The sequence below is a fragment of the Onychomys torridus genome, chromosome 20, assembly GCF_903995425.1.
Source record: "Onychomys torridus chromosome 20, mOncTor1.1, whole genome shotgun sequence".
Lineage (NCBI taxonomy): Eukaryota > Metazoa > Chordata > Mammalia > Rodentia > Cricetidae > Onychomys > Onychomys torridus.
In genome coordinates, this window is record NC_050462.1 from 46,393,040 (window position 1) to 46,409,157 (window position 16,118).

The following is a 16,118-nucleotide window of genomic DNA, read 5'->3' on the forward strand; positions in this document are numbered from 1 at the left end:
TTCTGGAGCAGGACAAGGATGAGGACATCTAGGAGCAGAAGCAGGAAAGCCCAAACAAGGGGAAGGTGGAGAAATAGCAGAAGAAAGGGGAGCTGGAGCCAAAGCAGGACCAGCTAGAGGAGGAGGAACAGAAGGAGAGGCCGGAAGATGATCGGGTCCTTTTAGGCGGCTTCTCGGTTGCTGTGATACAACACAGACCAAAAGCAACTTGGAGAGAAAAGGCCTTATTTGGTTCATACTTCCAGGGCATAGTCCATGACGGAAGAATTTCAGGGCAAGAACCCAATGCTGGGGTCTAGAGGAAGGAGACCGAGACAGACACCACCCAAGAAGCTTCTCACTGGTTTGCTCTCCATGGCAGGCTCAGCTGACTTTAGTACAACCCAAGGGTGGCACCACCCACTGTTTTGTCATAGGGCTTTTGACCTTTCTTTCATTCTATGTATCTTACTTCCCCATGTGTCTGCCTGGCTGGCGGCTGCCTGGCTTCTGGCTCCAGACATCTCACTCATTCTTCCTCGCTCTCTTCTCTCTCCTTCTTTCTTTTCTTCTCTTCTCTCCTCCTACTTCTTTTCTCTGCCTGCAGACCCACCTATCTGACTCCTGCCTAGCTATTGGCCTTTTAGTTTTTGACTAGATCAATCATGTGCCTTAGGCAGGCAAGGTCAAACAAATGCAACACATCTTTACATCATTAAACAAAAGAATTATAAACAAATGTAACACACCTTCACATAGTTAAAGGAGTATTTACAACATACACAAGTGTAACACAACTTTGCCTAGGTAAGCAATATTCCACAACACCTCTCCTCCTATTTAGGATGCATAAGTCAACTCTGTAAGAGGAAAGGGGTCCCCAAAGCAGCAAAAAGAGTCAGAGAATGCCCCTGTTCCCACTGTTCGGAATCCTACAAGAAGACCAAGCTTCACCACATATGGTGAGGGCCTAAGTCAGACCCACACAGGCTCCCTGATTGTTGGTTCAGGCTCTATGAGCTCTTATGAACCCAGATTAGTTGATTTCATGGGTTTTCTTGTGGTTTCCTTGATCCCTCTGGCTCTGCAAGCCTTCTTCCCCATTTTTTGCAGGATTCTTTGAGGTCAGCCTGAGGTTTGGCTGTTGGACTCTGCATCTGCTCCTATCAGTCACTGGATGGAGCCTCTCTCATGATGATTGTATTATGCTCTGCCCCTGTCTACAATTGCAGCAGAATATCACTAGGAATCATTTCACTCACTTGGTTCTTTTTTGTTTGTTTGTTTCCCCCAGTCCTGTTTGGTTCTGTCCTAGCTAGGTCTTTGGGCTACTGCAAAGAAAAGAGTCAAAGTATTGCTCTTCTCAGATTATATGATAGTATACATAAGCAACCCCTAAAAATTCTACCAGGGAACTCCTACCTGATATACATCTTCAGGGAAATGGCCAGATACAAGATTAACTCAAAAACAATAACAACAAACAAATAACAAAGCATCAGGCCTCCAATTTACAAATGATAAATGAGCTTAGAAAGAAATCGGGGAAATGACACCCTTCACAATGGCCACAGATAATATAAACTACCTTAGGGTAACTCTAACCAAGCAAGAGAAAGACCTGTATGACAGTCACTTTAAGCTTTGGAAGAAAGAAATTGAAGAAGATATCAGAAGATGGAAAGATCTCCCAAGCTCAGGGATTGCTGGGGTTAACATAGCAAAAATGGCCAGTGTACCAAGAGCAATCTACAGGTTCAATGCAATCCTCATCAAAATTCCAACCCACCTCTTTTCATATCTGGAAAGAACCATACTCAACTTCACATAGAAAATCAAACAGCAGCAACAAAAAACAAAACAAAAAACAACCCCCCTGCCCCCTGAAATCCCACAAGATAGCTAAAACAATCTATACAAAAAAAAGAACTTCTGGAGGTATCGCCATCCCTGATTTCAAGCACTACTACAGGGATATAACAATAAAAACTGCGTGGCGAGGGGTTGGAGATTTAGCTCAGTGGTAGAGCACTTGCCTAGCAAGCGCAAGGCCCTGGGTTCGGTCCTCAGCTCTGGCAAAACAAAAACAAAAACAAACAAACTGCATGGCATTGGCATAAAAACAGATAGGCTGATCAATGGAATTGAATCGAAGACCCAGCCTTAAGTGCACACACTAATGGACACCTGGTTTTTGATAAAGAACCCAAAGTAAACAATGGAGAAAAAACAACATCCTTCTGCATCTTTCTCTTCAACTTCACACAGAATGGCCTATTAAGTTCCAGGCTGTCAACAGTCTTTCAGCTCAAACCTCCAACATCTTTCCACAATCCTCACATAACAGTGATGCATGTGGGGCCATCAGAGTGAAGCCCCTGAACCCAAGACTGACCCTAGTTTGCCTTCCTCTTGTGTGATGACACACTAAGTTGCTTGGAGAGAGGAAGGGTTTATCTGGCTTGCAGGGCAGGAGCCCAGAGCTGGAACCTGGAGGAAATGGAATCAGAGACCATGGAGGAATACAGCTTCCTGGCTTGCTCTCCGTGGCTGGTTCATCTGGCTTTCTCACACAACCCATGACCACCTGCCCAGGGTGTCACCACCCACAGAGGGCTGGCTCATCAATTAAAAGTCAAGATAAAGACCCACAGACATGTGCACATTGTGTTGTAGGGCTTGCTGACACAAGCCTGATCTTTGAGAGCAATGAGGCCGTTTGATCCTTACACACTGGGCCAGAAAGTGGTGGAAGAAAAGGGTAACACAAACATGGTTTCATCTCCAGGGGAAGGTGCCTGTTTTAATTTGAGCTGGAATCAGAGAATTAGTCGGGCACAACTCTAGAGCCAGGAACCAGCTGCAAAGGTCCAAACACTACTCTAGAGGTTGTGATAAAGCTTGTGGGAAATTATGCCGTAATTACTTGGCTGCCAAGAAAGGAAATGGCAAAGTCCATATGTATCAGCTGAGCAAACAGGTGAAAGATCAGAGAAGTGAAGCATGAATAAATATCAATACAGTCAGATGACAGGGAACAACGTGTAAACTCCCTATTAGAAGCCTGTGTTCCACCGTCTTTTCTGAAATCCCCAGTGTCTACTTTCTACTCTGTGAAAGAGGCCAGGCTCACTTTAGCACAGACTGTATGTGCCTGTCCTTTTCAAAGCCATGTGGCTCTACCTGGTGGCTCTCCTGGGCCTGTGGACCCTCCTGCGCTTGTTCAGGGAGAGGCAGGTGGTGAGCCATCTCCAAGACAAGCATGTCTTCATCACGGGCTGTGACTCGGGCTTTGGGAACCTGCTGGCCAGACAGCTGGACAGGAGAGGCATGAGGGTGCTGGCTGCATGTCTGACAGAAAACGGAGCTGAGGAGCTGAGGAACAAGACATCAGACAGGCTGGAGACAGTGATCCTCGATGTCACCAAGACAGAGAGCATTGTGGCAGCCACTCAGTGGGTGAAGGAGCGTGTTGGGAACAGAGGTACCATTGAGCTTCCTGTGTGTGTCTGTTGGTTTGTGTCTCTGTGTGAAGGGAATGCCTTTGTAGCCCTGAAAAGAATCCCAATGGGTGTGGGGGTGGAATTGTAGAGACTAAAACTCATCTCCACTCCAGCATGTCAGGACATCCTCTTACCCCTTCAGGCTCTCTGCTCTTGGACAGCTGGTGTCCTGTGTCACTTCATGTCCACACTTCTGTCTGTCCTCTTCTGTCACCGTATGCAGAAAGGCTGCTGTTGGCTGCTGAGTGCCAGGTTAGAGACGGTGAAGAGGTTGCGGCCCTGGCTCTGTGTGAAGCTGGCTGGTCAGGGGTCAGATGCATCTCCACTCTCAGTACTGGACCCTGGTCTCACCTTCCACCTGGGATCCTTCATGGGGAGCCAAGGTCACTGCTATGCTAAGGGCAACACCCCACACTGGAGGAATGCCTTAATTAAGTCAAATCTAAAAAGGGAGATTCTCTCTCTCACACTCACACACACTGGCCTTTATTCTTTCTTCTCTCTCCCTTTCTCTGTCTCTCTCCACTGTGTTAGTATGAAAAGTTTGTTATTTAAAACATTGAAAATGTGGTTATTGTTCTAATTACTAGAGCATGTCAATCCACAATTAACATACAATTCACTTTCTAGTGGATAAATACTAGAAACAGTGTGATCTGAACCAAACAATATATGTGTGTTCTTTTCACTTCAAAAAAGTAAGCAATTTTACCACTTGAAAAACATTTATTCAAATAATAATATTCAACAAATTAAAAGAAATTGACCTTTAACCAAGCCCCACCCTTTTCACCATGCCTTGGGATTGGATATTGGAGTTGTTTGACGCTCTTGTGTTTATTTGTCATACGTCTTGACGCAAGGTCTTGGTATGGGGCAGGCCGTGAACCATGTTCCTCTTCCTCAGCCTCTTTGTACCAGTATTGCAGTCATGTGCGACCACATTCAGATTGTTTCTTATATTTATTGTCATAAGCTCTGTTGAGAAATTTCTGCTCAATTCACAAGTGCAAGCATCAGAGTTTTAGGATCCTAAGAATAAAATACCCCTTTTCCATATTTTTACTAATTTTCCTCATGCAAAATAGTTTCATCAGGTTTACTCTTTCTCAAACTACTCCAGGATTCGCTCCATGTCTTTACCTATGCATCTCATACTCTTTTTGTCCTGCTCACAAAAATAAAAACAAGAACAAAATAAAAACCCAAAATGAATATCAACAGAAATAGATGACCAAGAAGAAGAAGCAGAAGGAGGAGAAGGAGAAGAGAAGAAGAAGAAGAAGAAGAAGAAGAAGAAGAAGAAGAAGAAGAAGAAGAAGAAGAAGAAGAAGAAGAAGGAGAAGAAGAAGGAGAAGGGGAAGAAGAAAAAGAAGAAGAAGAAGAAGAAGAAGAAGAAGAAGAAGAAGAAGAAGAAGAAGAAGAAGAAGAAGAAGAAGAAGAAGAAGAAGAAGAAGAAGAAGAAGAAGAAGAAGAAGAAGAAGAAGAAGAAGACGCTCAGAACAAAATGTGCATGTCTTATGTGTGCCGCCATAACCTCTGTGAGTTTATATGTGCCTCAGTCCTCTTGTGTCCAGAAGACAGTTAATTGAAGCCTTTCATCACCTCTGGCTCTTCAGTCTTCCCACATCCTCATCTTTATGGATCCCTGAGCCTTGAATGGAGGGCTTGGATGAAGATTCCCCTTGTAGGACTGAATGCTCCAAAGTCTCTCATTCTCTGCACACTGTCCAGTTGTGTGACTCTGTGTTCATTCTCATCTATTGCAAGACCAGTGTTTTCTGATGAGTGTTGTGCAAGGCACTGGTCATGAGTGCAGTGATACGTATTACCATTCATTTCACTGTGCATTCCTTGAGCAGAATACTATTCTTAGGTTTTCCCAAGGCCCATGACCTATCTGGTCCAATGTTTCTGACTCCTATGCAGAGTCAGGTATGGCTCCATCTCATAGAGTGGCCTTCAATGTAATAAGAAAGTGCTAGTTACTCCCATGTCATTTGTGCCTCTACTGCACAGTAGATCTTACAGGCAGATCACAGTTGTAGTTCACAGTGTTTGTAGCTGGCTGATCCTGGTGATTGTCTTTCTCCTCTGGGAGAGTCCAGAGTGTCTTCTGGCACCTTGATTGCTAATCAGTAGGGGTGAAGCTGTTAGTTGGGCACCTGCTCAACTTCTCCCTGCTCAATAACATAAGTGATGATCATCTTAAGCAATAAGTCCTCACTATGAGGTTGTGGAGAGCAATGAGTAGCCTTGGCAATAGCCTGTGATGGTGTTGAGAGTGCGGCTCCATGGAGACCTTTTGACCAATGACTCAACAGGATGTAACCCATTATTGGCACTGAAGGTTTTACTGTTGGCATAAGATGTCTAGGTCAGAGATCATCTCCCCATCCTATGGTGACTCCATTTAAATTCCTTTCACATATGTATGTATTTTAGGAAGTTTCTATGGAAGTAGATTTCCATATGGCTTCTCAAAACAAGACATAACAAAAAGACTTGATGATAGAATATGGGTCTCCAGAGGGGCAAGACATGCTTTTGAGCCAAGGATCCATATAACTTACTTAGCAATTTTTTTTTGTTTATTTTTGTTTGTTTGGTTATATTTTTCTTTCTTTCTTTCTTTCTTTCTTTCTTTCTTTCTTTCTTTCTTTCTTTATTTATTTATTTATTTATTTGGTTTTTTGAGACATGGTTTCTCTGTGTAGCTTTGTGCCTTTCCTGGATCTCAGTCTGTAAAACAGACTGGCCTCAAACTCACAAAGATCCACCTGGCTCTGCCTCCTGAGTGCTGGGATTAAAGGTGTGCCCCGCCACTGCCGCCGCCACCACCCAGCACTGAGCAATTTTTTAAATCAACAAATGCCATGTTTAATCTAATCAAACACTCTCCAATGCACTCTGTACAGAAATTGACACTGGAATGTGGTGTTTAGTTTTGAGCTTTCCTGAGTGGGCACTTGAGAATCCAGGACTTAAAGACCAAAGGGGATGAGGAAGGGCAGCCTTTGGGTGAGGGTCAAGAAAGGACACCATTTTCTGAGGTTGGGGGTGGAGCCTCAGTGCTGTTGGTGATTAACAAGCATTGTCTCCTCCCTTTGCTGTCCCTGGGTTTTGCAAGCATCTGAGGAGAACAGCTCAATATTGATGCTAGACCTTGACAGACTGGCTTATCAGAGCCACAGACACAGCACTGTTTTCCAAACTCTCCCCCAATCAGGGCCACATTTGTTTGTGTCTCAACCTAATTTCACCAGGACATTACTTTTTTCTTTTCTTTCTTTTCTACGTTGTATTTTCCCATTACCTCTCTCACTAATCCTTCCCTATAACTGTCCTCTTTGTCATTTGAAAGACAAAGGCAGAAATGTGTCTCAGTATTCTATTTCTGTGGAGGACACCACGACCTAGGTTACACTTACAAAGAAGGGCAATTTTTTGGGACTGGCTTACAGTTTCTATTATCAGCATGGCTGGGAGCTTGAAAGCACACAGGCAGACATGGTGCAGGAGAAGGAGATGGGAGTTCAACATCCAGATCAGTTCTACATGTATCTTCCAGACAGCAGGAAGAGTGAGACTCTGGTCTGCCTTTGGCTTTTGAAACTCCATAGCCCAACCTCCCCAGTGATACACTACCTGCAAAAAGAACACACACACTCCAACCAGGCCACACCCCCAATCCCTCTCATGTAGTGCTGTTCTCCAGTAACCAAACTTTCAAATCTATGAGCCTAAGGGTCACATTTATATCAAAACCACCACAAGTGAAAGAATAAAATATATTCAAGGATGGAAATAATCTGTAAAACACAATCCTAGTTTCACCGTGTCCAGATGAAGAGAGGCACACCATGTCTTCAATGCCCCTTCTTAAAACTAGCAAGTAAAAAGTGATAAGGGCTATGAACTTAAAGGAGGGAAGTGTTCATGCTGTGAGCCTAGAGCTTATGGGGTGGGTCCCCAGCCCTGGTGATGCCATCCTGTTCTTTATTGCAGCCTACTCTCCTGTACACACATCTCTAAGTTGTCTTACCTTGTTGCATATGCATGTCACCCATAACTATACCTGTACTGTGTGACTCTCTCTTCTTCCCACTGTCCCCAGGACTCTGGGGCCTGGTCAACAATGCTGGCATCTGCATCTCCTGGGGTCCCTGTGAGTGGCTGACCAAGCAGGACTATACAAAGGTACTGGATGTGAACCTGTTGGGAATGATCGAGGTGACTCTGAGCATGCTGCCCTTAGTGAGGAAGGCAAGAGGCCGTGTGGTCAACGTCTCCAGCGTCTTGGGCAGAGTGTCTTTTTCTGGTGGTGGTGCTTACCCCATCTCCAAGTATGGTGTAGAGGCCTTCTCGGACTCCCTCAGGTATTGGACAGGGATGTGAGTCCCTGAGGGAAGCTTTGGCAGGGGATGTATTTAATCATGGCTTATAGAATCCCATCATGGAGAGGACATTCTTTGGTTGGGGGCTATCTCACCTTCTCCTCATTGAATCATCTACTGGGAGGCATTTTTCCATGTCTCAAGCAGAGGGCAGGATAAGACTGAGTGTAGTTCATCTTGTCCTGCCATGAAAGACTGAGGGCACCAGGAGACGTTGCTCAGGTAAAATTGAGCCTTTGAGTATTTTGAGTCAAGAATTAAGACCCCTGAGCTCTATGATGCTAAACACATGTTTGAGTGGGGCTGAACATCTCATTCAAATTGACAGATAGGTATCAGGCCCCCAAAGAGCACACAGTCAACACATTCTACCAAACATAAATGTTTTGGTCCTGAACTAAAGACTACGGCAACAGAGAGAGTGAGAGAGGAGACGGAGAGGAACTGTGCCCTTCCCTTGGAGTGGCCATGGCCCAGTCAGCTGTGTCCGCCATGGTTGTCATCTGTTTGTCAGAGTCCTGTAGCAGGATTGGGCTGAAGGTTGAACATGGAAACCTGGAACCTGTATGTGTAGGTGGATTCTCCTTGGGGAAATGATGGGCAAAATATGGAAGGAAGATGGTCAGCAAGTGGGTTGAGGTAGACTGTGGAGAGCCTGAGGGCACTGGACAATAAAATACTGTCAGCAATACAACCCTTCAAAGGGATTGAATCAGAAGAGCCACTTGGGGCAGGTACCTCCCTGCAGCAGGGAACAGGGAGATTCTGAATTGGATGATGTTACAGGCAGGGGCTTGTTCTCTCAAGACACCTGAAGGAACAAAGTGAGATATGTCCTGAGTGTTTCCTGGGACAGTGGGGTGGACTGAGACTTAGGAGTGAGATGGAGGTGAATTGGACAAGGATGGTGACCCTTTGGATCTGCAGTACATGGAGAGAAGTCTTAATGGTGTCATAGAACAGAAGGCCTAGTTTTAGGCCAGTGAGCTACACACACCAAACACTTAGTGTGACATTCAATAGCACAAAGGCAAGGCCCTCACCATAAGTTTAATTCCCATCTGCTGCACATCCCAGATCCACAACTGTGAGCTCTCCTCATGACAGACTCATGTTGACATGTCACTGCACGCTTATTGTGAGTTCTTTTACAGATAATCATCTGAAGTTCTTGATGTCTGTCTGTCTTGCAGGAGGGAGCTCTCCTATTTTGGGGTGAAGGTATCTATTATAGAGCCTGGTTCCTTCATGACTGCTGTGAGCAATGGTGACAGGCTATCATCAAATGTGAAGATGCTGTGGGACCAGGCCAGCCCAGAAGTCAAAGAAATCTATGGCGAGAAGTTCCTGGCATCATGTAAGTGAGCTGAGTGGATCAAAACCAAGTCTAGTCCTGAATCCTTAGTCTCTTAATCCTTTTGCCAATACTAACCCATTGCTCTTACACTTGAAAGAAAGGGAATTTAGACCCATTTACTTTGGGTGGGTGGGTATTTGGTCATAAAAAGTGTTCTTGACTTTGAGAAAATGTACTCTGTTCCTTCTGAAGCTCTGCAGCTTCTTCATGAAGCTGTGAGTGAACTCAGGGATGGGAGGAGGAACTAGACAGCACTTTCCATGAGCTGACTGACAGACAGGTTGTGAATGTGTATAGTTCTTCTTGAAGCTAGCTTGTGGTCCCCCTGAGGCCCTGAGGCAGGTTAGGCTTGGATATGGATTCTGATGTGGGATCACAGGATCTAGAGAAACTTTCCTCTAACTTGGTCTAGAGCAGGGGTGTTGGAGGTCAACACCAGCTGAATCACTTCTCATTCTGCACAGATCTATCAATGATAAAGTCATTTGATCAAAAGTGTAATGAGGACCTCTCCTTGGTGACAGACTGCATGGAGCATGCACTGACTTCCCGTCTCCCTCGCACCCGATACTCAGCAGGTTGGGATGCCAAGCTCTTCTACCTCCCCATGAGCTACATTCCCACCTTTCTTGCAGATGCCATTGTCTACTGGATCTCTATGAAGCCTGACAAAGCTCTGTGAAGCCTACATCTGTTTCTGTGGTTGGGGTTATGGGAGTGTAGAGTGAGGGAGCAGAACCTCAGGAGAGGGAAGATTCCTGAGATCTGTACAAACTTGTTATTGGGAGGAACATCCATAGGGGCCTGACTTTCCTTCAGTCAGTATGAATATAGTGGACATAGAACCACAAGAAAAACTACTATGTTTAAACAATGGTCCTCATTTTGAGTGAAAATACAAACTGATCTTCCATGTCTCAGGGTCATCCATTTTACTTACTTTACTTTTAAGGATTTGTTTTTTATTTATCTGTATTCATGTGTGTCTGTTTTCCCTGAGTGTAGGAGTACCTGTCAGGATGCACCATGTAGCATGGGTCGGTTGAAGAAAGAAGGCACTCCAAGCTGAAATTTTAAGGCCTATGTGGCAACAGGAAGGTCCAGGCTCTCCAAGAGCTGTACAAAGACATATTTATTGATAGTTACATAACGTATTTCCTCATACCAAGTCCCTAATCTAATTTCCATGTCTTACTAAAGGAGAGCTGTGGTGGTATTGTGTTTCCCAGAATATTGTGCACCCTAATAAATTTATCTGGGGTCAGAGAACAGACAGCCACTAGAACAGAGCCAGAAATGGAGGCTAGAAAATGGGTCAGAGCAAGCCATAGCAGAAGTTGGGCAGTGGTGGTGCATGCCTTTAATCCCAGCACTTGGGAGGCAGGGCTAGGTGGATCTCTGTGAGTTCAAGGATACAGCCAGCATGGAGACACACACCTTTAATCCCAGAAAGGGAGCCTTTAATCCCAGGGAGTGACGGCAGAAAGAGAAAGATATACAAGGTGTGAAGACCAGAGCTAGTTAAGCATTTGGCTGGTTAAGCATTCAGGCTTTGGAGCAACACAGTTCAACTGAGATTCATGAGGACTGAGAAGCTTGCAGTCTGAGGAAACAAGACCAGCTGAGGAACTGGCCAGGTGAGGAAACTGTGGCTTGTTTTGCTTCTCTGATCTTCCAGCATTCACCCCAATAACTGGCCTTGGGTTTGATTTTATTAATAAGAAATTCTAACAATTCTGCTACAGAGAGCATCACATGCCCCCATGACTTCAGTCCTTTATTATGTATCATTTGCAATACACAATAATACAAGAGCCTCGGAGGTGCCTGCGGAGTCTGGTGATCAAAGTCATGGGATGGCTGCAATGCCCCTTCAGCCAACAATTCTACAAACATCGGGGGGAAAACACCAATTTTTCCCACAAGGGATCTTCAAGGTTAAAGTATTTCTAGAAACAGCTGTTCATTCTAATGTCTACCCCAGATACAGTGACTCTGCTAATTTCCTACAAGTACCCAGAGCGTCCATATTATTGTGTCCCCTGGAACTGGGGTTGCAGGCAGTCAGGAGATGCCTAACTGTGGATTGGGAACAAAATTTGGGTCCTCTAGATGAGAAGCTCGTGGTCTACCAGCTGTCCCGATGTCTACCCTATTTATACTTATAGCTAATCTTTTAGTGTGTTTGAGTCAGATGCTTACTGTATCACACAAGAACATCATGACCTTCTGAATCTCTCCCTTGGCTACAGCACATCTGGCTTAGGTCTGAAATGCAAAGGGGCTTTGAGGGTCAGTGAGAGAATGAAGAAAGGACAGACACACGGACACATGGACAGAAAACTGGCATCCAGTGGCTTACTTGTGCCCTTATGGAGCCTCAGCTACTTCCTCTGCAACCTGCCTCCTCAGCATGTTTGTTATGAACAGCAAAGGGGAAGGGGCTGGCTAGTCTCTGCAGGAGTTCTGAAAATCTCAGACTGGAACCTCCAGGAAGCTGTAGTTGCTTGTCATTGCTCTCGCTGATCCATGTAGCATGAATCTTAAAAGGTCTTATTAATGAAGTCAAACCTGAGGCCAGTTATTGGGGTGAATGCTGGAAGATCAGAGAAGCAGAACAAGCCACAGCTATCTCACTTTGCTAGTTCCTCAGGTGATCCTGTTTCCTCAGGCTGGAAGCTTCTGCGTCCTCCTCCACATGAATCTCAGCTGAACTGTGTTGCTCCAAAGCCTGAACGCTTAACCACCCAAATGCTTTACTATCTACATGTTTTTCCTCTAGTTCCTGGTCCTCACGCCTTATATACCTTTCTCTTTCTGCCCCCACTCCCTGGGATTAAAGGTTGGGTTTCTGGGATTAAAGGCATGGTCACCATGCTTAGCTGTTTCTAAAGTGGCCTTGAACTCAGAGACCCGGCTAGCTGCTCTGCCTCCCAAGTGCTGGGATTAAAGGCGTGCACTACCACCGCCCAGCTTCTGCTATGGCTTGCTCTGACCTGTTTTCTAGCCACCATTTCTGGCTCTGTTCTAGTGGCTGTCTGTTCTCTGACCCCAGATATGTTTATTTTGGGGAACACACAATATTTTGGGGAACACAATACCACCACAGATCCATCATCCATAAACACCTGAATGTGGACCAGAGGAAGAAACTTGGCCAATTCGGAGCCTGACCCATGCATGGAAAGGCTTTGCCAATTTGCCTTAGGTCTAAGGCCTTGTTCCTTGTCATGGTGGTACCCAGGACGACAGTGGGTGCCTCAGGACCCACTCAGGGCTTCCTCTCCTCTATATTGCTCCATCATCTCCAGTGCTGGCATTAAGGTGTGCCACCAAGCCATGCTGTTATTTTATATTTGATCAATACTTACAAACACTAATATTACACATGATAATAAAATAGCAGTTCATCATAAAACTCAGGGCATCAGAACAGTGAAGGAACAGGATATCCAAGATATAAAGGAGCTAAGAGTCTCCAAATGCTCCCGTAAGGTTCATTCAGGTCAGCCCATGTTCTTCCTGGAAAGAAAGTAAGACAGTACATGGTGGATCACTCCTACAATGTTAGCATTCTGCAAAGTTGAATCAAAAGGATAATTGTGAGTGGAAGAATCTGAAGCCTCCTGGATTTGCCCTCTTTCTACACCCACATGAACACACACACACACACACACACACACACACACACACACACACACACTACATTTTAGAAAAATCAGTAGCATTTCTCCACCTTGTAGACTGTGAGGAACCTGATCAGGACGGTTGGACCCATCTCAGAAATTCTCTCCAGAGCAGGAGACAGGCATGAGAGTACATGCTGCTGCCCCTCATGCTGGGCTCCACTATTGGATGGGCCAGCCCCAAGGACAGATCCATGGCCTATGAAGAGGAGCACCATGTGCTTGAACAAAGTGTAATTAGAAAGAAGTACCCATAATATGGTCAAAGTCCAAGTGCCACACCCTTGGAGGAGCTCACTTTCCTCATCCTTCTTGATCTCTTTGTTGGGTGAAGACTGGAGTCTACTCAGGGGGACCTGTGAGGGACCTTTCAGATGCCACCAGAAGCTGTCTCATTTATTCCCTTTGCTGAGGAATATACTATTTATTCCCCAAATTCATGTCTTACTCATTCCCTGCATGAGGAGTAAGTACACTGTAGAAACCTGAAACTCATGTCTCCAGCCCTAGATCCTCAGCCATTAGAACATGATATTCCTTCATTTCTGGGTCCCCAGTTAAGACTGAACAAGGGCTGAATGTGGGCAGAACTGGAAAAAGCCTTGCACAGTGGGCCTGTTTCCCACCCTCTGCATCACCGATTCTAGACCCATCCCTCCACTTCCTTCATGCAGAGGAAAGAAAGGAGTGTGTGGATACCCTGGCCTCCACTGGAGAAGTGCTTCCCACCTGGCTGAGCTACACTCCTCTGGAGTCTTGATCCCACTAGATGGTTCAGCTCAGATTCTGCCTGAGCACTGCAGCCCAGAGATCAGACAGCTGGAGTGTTGAGACACTCACAAGTTCAGCCCTGGAATGGGACAAGGAGCCCCCTACCCAGGACACTGTAGAGGACACTGGGCACTGGCAGCTAGTCTCTGCAGGAATCTCAGTGGATGGGTGGATGGGCTGGGGGAAGGTCCACAGGACAGGGAGGTGTCTCTGAGGATTTCTCTTCAGCCCTGTTGCTCCAGGTGAGGGAGTCACACCCAGACTCCTATTCTCACTGACTTTATCTGGAAATCCAGGGACCAATCTGGATCTTGCTTTGTTCTAGAAGCCCTTGACAGCAACTGGAGTGTGTATTCCTGTCAGAATGAGAAAGAAAGCTTCAGTAGGTGTGAGGAGTTGGTTTTATCATGAACATCAGATGATTCCAGGGAACTCACAGTTGAAAGGATATGTGTTCATGGGAGGAAAATGTACCTTCAATTTTCCTTTGTTAAAGAAGTCCTAGTGTTCACTTTGTAGGATGCAGGCCACTCTGGGGTTTTGAGTGGATACTCAGAACTTTTAGGGTCCCTTGGTCCCTATTGCTCTGATCAGCAACTATTTCTGGAGCAGTAGTAAGATTGGATGCTGGAATAAGGATAGGGTGTGTTGGTATTATTTTTCTACTTCTGCAATAAAACTCCATGAACAAGGTAACTAGCAAATGGAAGCCCTTAATTGGGTTTGGGACCCAAGGGGTCAATGGTGACAGAGCAAAGGCATGGAGGCAGGGAGCTGGAGGAGCATGGGAGCTCACACCTCAAGGAAGCAGGGAACAGAGCTAATTTGAGTGGAGGGGTCTTTTGTCACCTACAAGCCAGCTCCTGGTGACACACTTCTTCCAACGAGACCACTCCCCACAATCATTCCCAAAGGCTCTTCAGTCCCAGGATCTAGCCTCCAAATGTCTGTGTTTTTAAGGAGGAGGGGTGAAGTGGGGGCGGGGCAAGAGCAGATGAGGATGAGAAAGGGGAGTGGAAGCAGCTATCTATCCACCTTGAAAGAAGAGTAGCCCAGTTCCAGGTCCCAGTTCCCTCCTGCTGATGAGCAAAGCCGTCCTTAAGGTAGAGCTATAGTCTACCCCACTGTCTTCCCCTCTCTCACTGGGTCAGACACACACTTGAGCTCTTGCATATAGGCTACCTACTTCTATGGTATGACTTATCCTTTAGAAAATTGATGGCTGAAGGCATTTGGAAGCTGCTCAGAGCCATAAAACTTTGTCTTTCTCTCTCTTCCAACTCTTCTAGCTCCCTGCCCTTCTTTGTTCATCTCCTATGAGACATGGCGTCCTCTACTTCACTATCGAGTCTGCAAGGGGCAGTTACATGGGATCCAGACTCTAGCCCTGCATGAGGACCCTTAGAGGGAAGCTCCTTAGTACACATGTAACACACGTTGGGCAGCACCTATGGGATGTGTACTCTTACGGAACTCTGTGTCTGGATTAGTTTCAGGGAAACCTGTTGACTTTGTGGTCCTTGCTCCCATGAGATGTCTCTGTTTTTAGACCCTTAGTGACTGAGGGGCCTTGATTCTATGTGTGTGACCACACAAGGAAAGCCTCAAAAATGGAGGATATAGGGCAAAATGATGGGCTCCCAGGTCCTGCTTTCTAGAACTAGTGGGTCCTAGGAACTGAGGCCCAGACATGAGATGCTGTGAGACCTAACAAAGAAAGGCAGAAGTTTGTGTAGAGTGTACACTGCACTGGGGCACTTCCTGACATAAATCTGATCCTTGAGAGCGACAAAACTATTTTGATTCATGCAAGTTGAGTTAAAAATTGGTGAAAATCGGGGCTGGAAAGATGACTCAGCAGATAAGAGCATTGGCTAGTCTTCCAGAGGTCCTGAGTTCAATTCCCAGCACCCACATGGTGGCTCACAACCATCTGTAATGAGATCTGGTGCCCTCTTCTGGCCTGCAGGGACACATGCAGACAGAACACTGTATGCATGATAAATAAATATATCTTTTTAAAAATTGGTGAAAATCATAAATAAGGAGGAATGTATCTGTATTTTTTAGATAGATTTATTTATTTATTTATTGTTATTTATTTATTTGTTTGTTTGTTTGTTTGTTTATTTATTTATTTATGAGCTGAGGATCAAACCCAGGGCCTTGTGCTTGCTAGGTAAGTGCTCTACCACTGAGCTAAATCCCCAACCCTATCTGTATTTTTGCTGGAAGGTACCTGGTGAATTTTGAGCTGGAATCAGAGATTCAGTCAGGCATGTCCCTAGAGCCAGGGACCAGATGCAAAGCTCCAAGCATCTCTAGATATTTTGTGTAAGTAAAGTTTGGTGGGAAATTATGCAAGAAACCCTGGCCCAGGTTTGTCTGGGGTGTTCATGGTGGTTACAACTCAAGACAACTACAT

At 45.4% G+C, this 16,118-nt stretch overlaps 1 protein-coding gene across 1 annotated transcript; it reads left to right on the forward strand.

The window, feature by feature from the left end:
- Positions 1-3,150: 3,150 nt before the first annotated feature.
- On the forward strand, positions 3,151-9,918 carry LOC118571177 (retinol dehydrogenase 16-like). Its single transcript, XM_036170112.1, has 4 exons — positions 3,151-3,463; positions 7,600-7,861; positions 9,073-9,236; positions 9,701-9,918. The coding sequence occupies exons 1-4, from the start codon at positions 3,151-3,153 to the stop codon at positions 9,916-9,918; spliced, it is 957 nt and encodes a 318-aa protein (XP_036026005.1).
- The last annotated feature ends 6,200 nt before the right edge of the window (positions 9,919-16,118 follow it).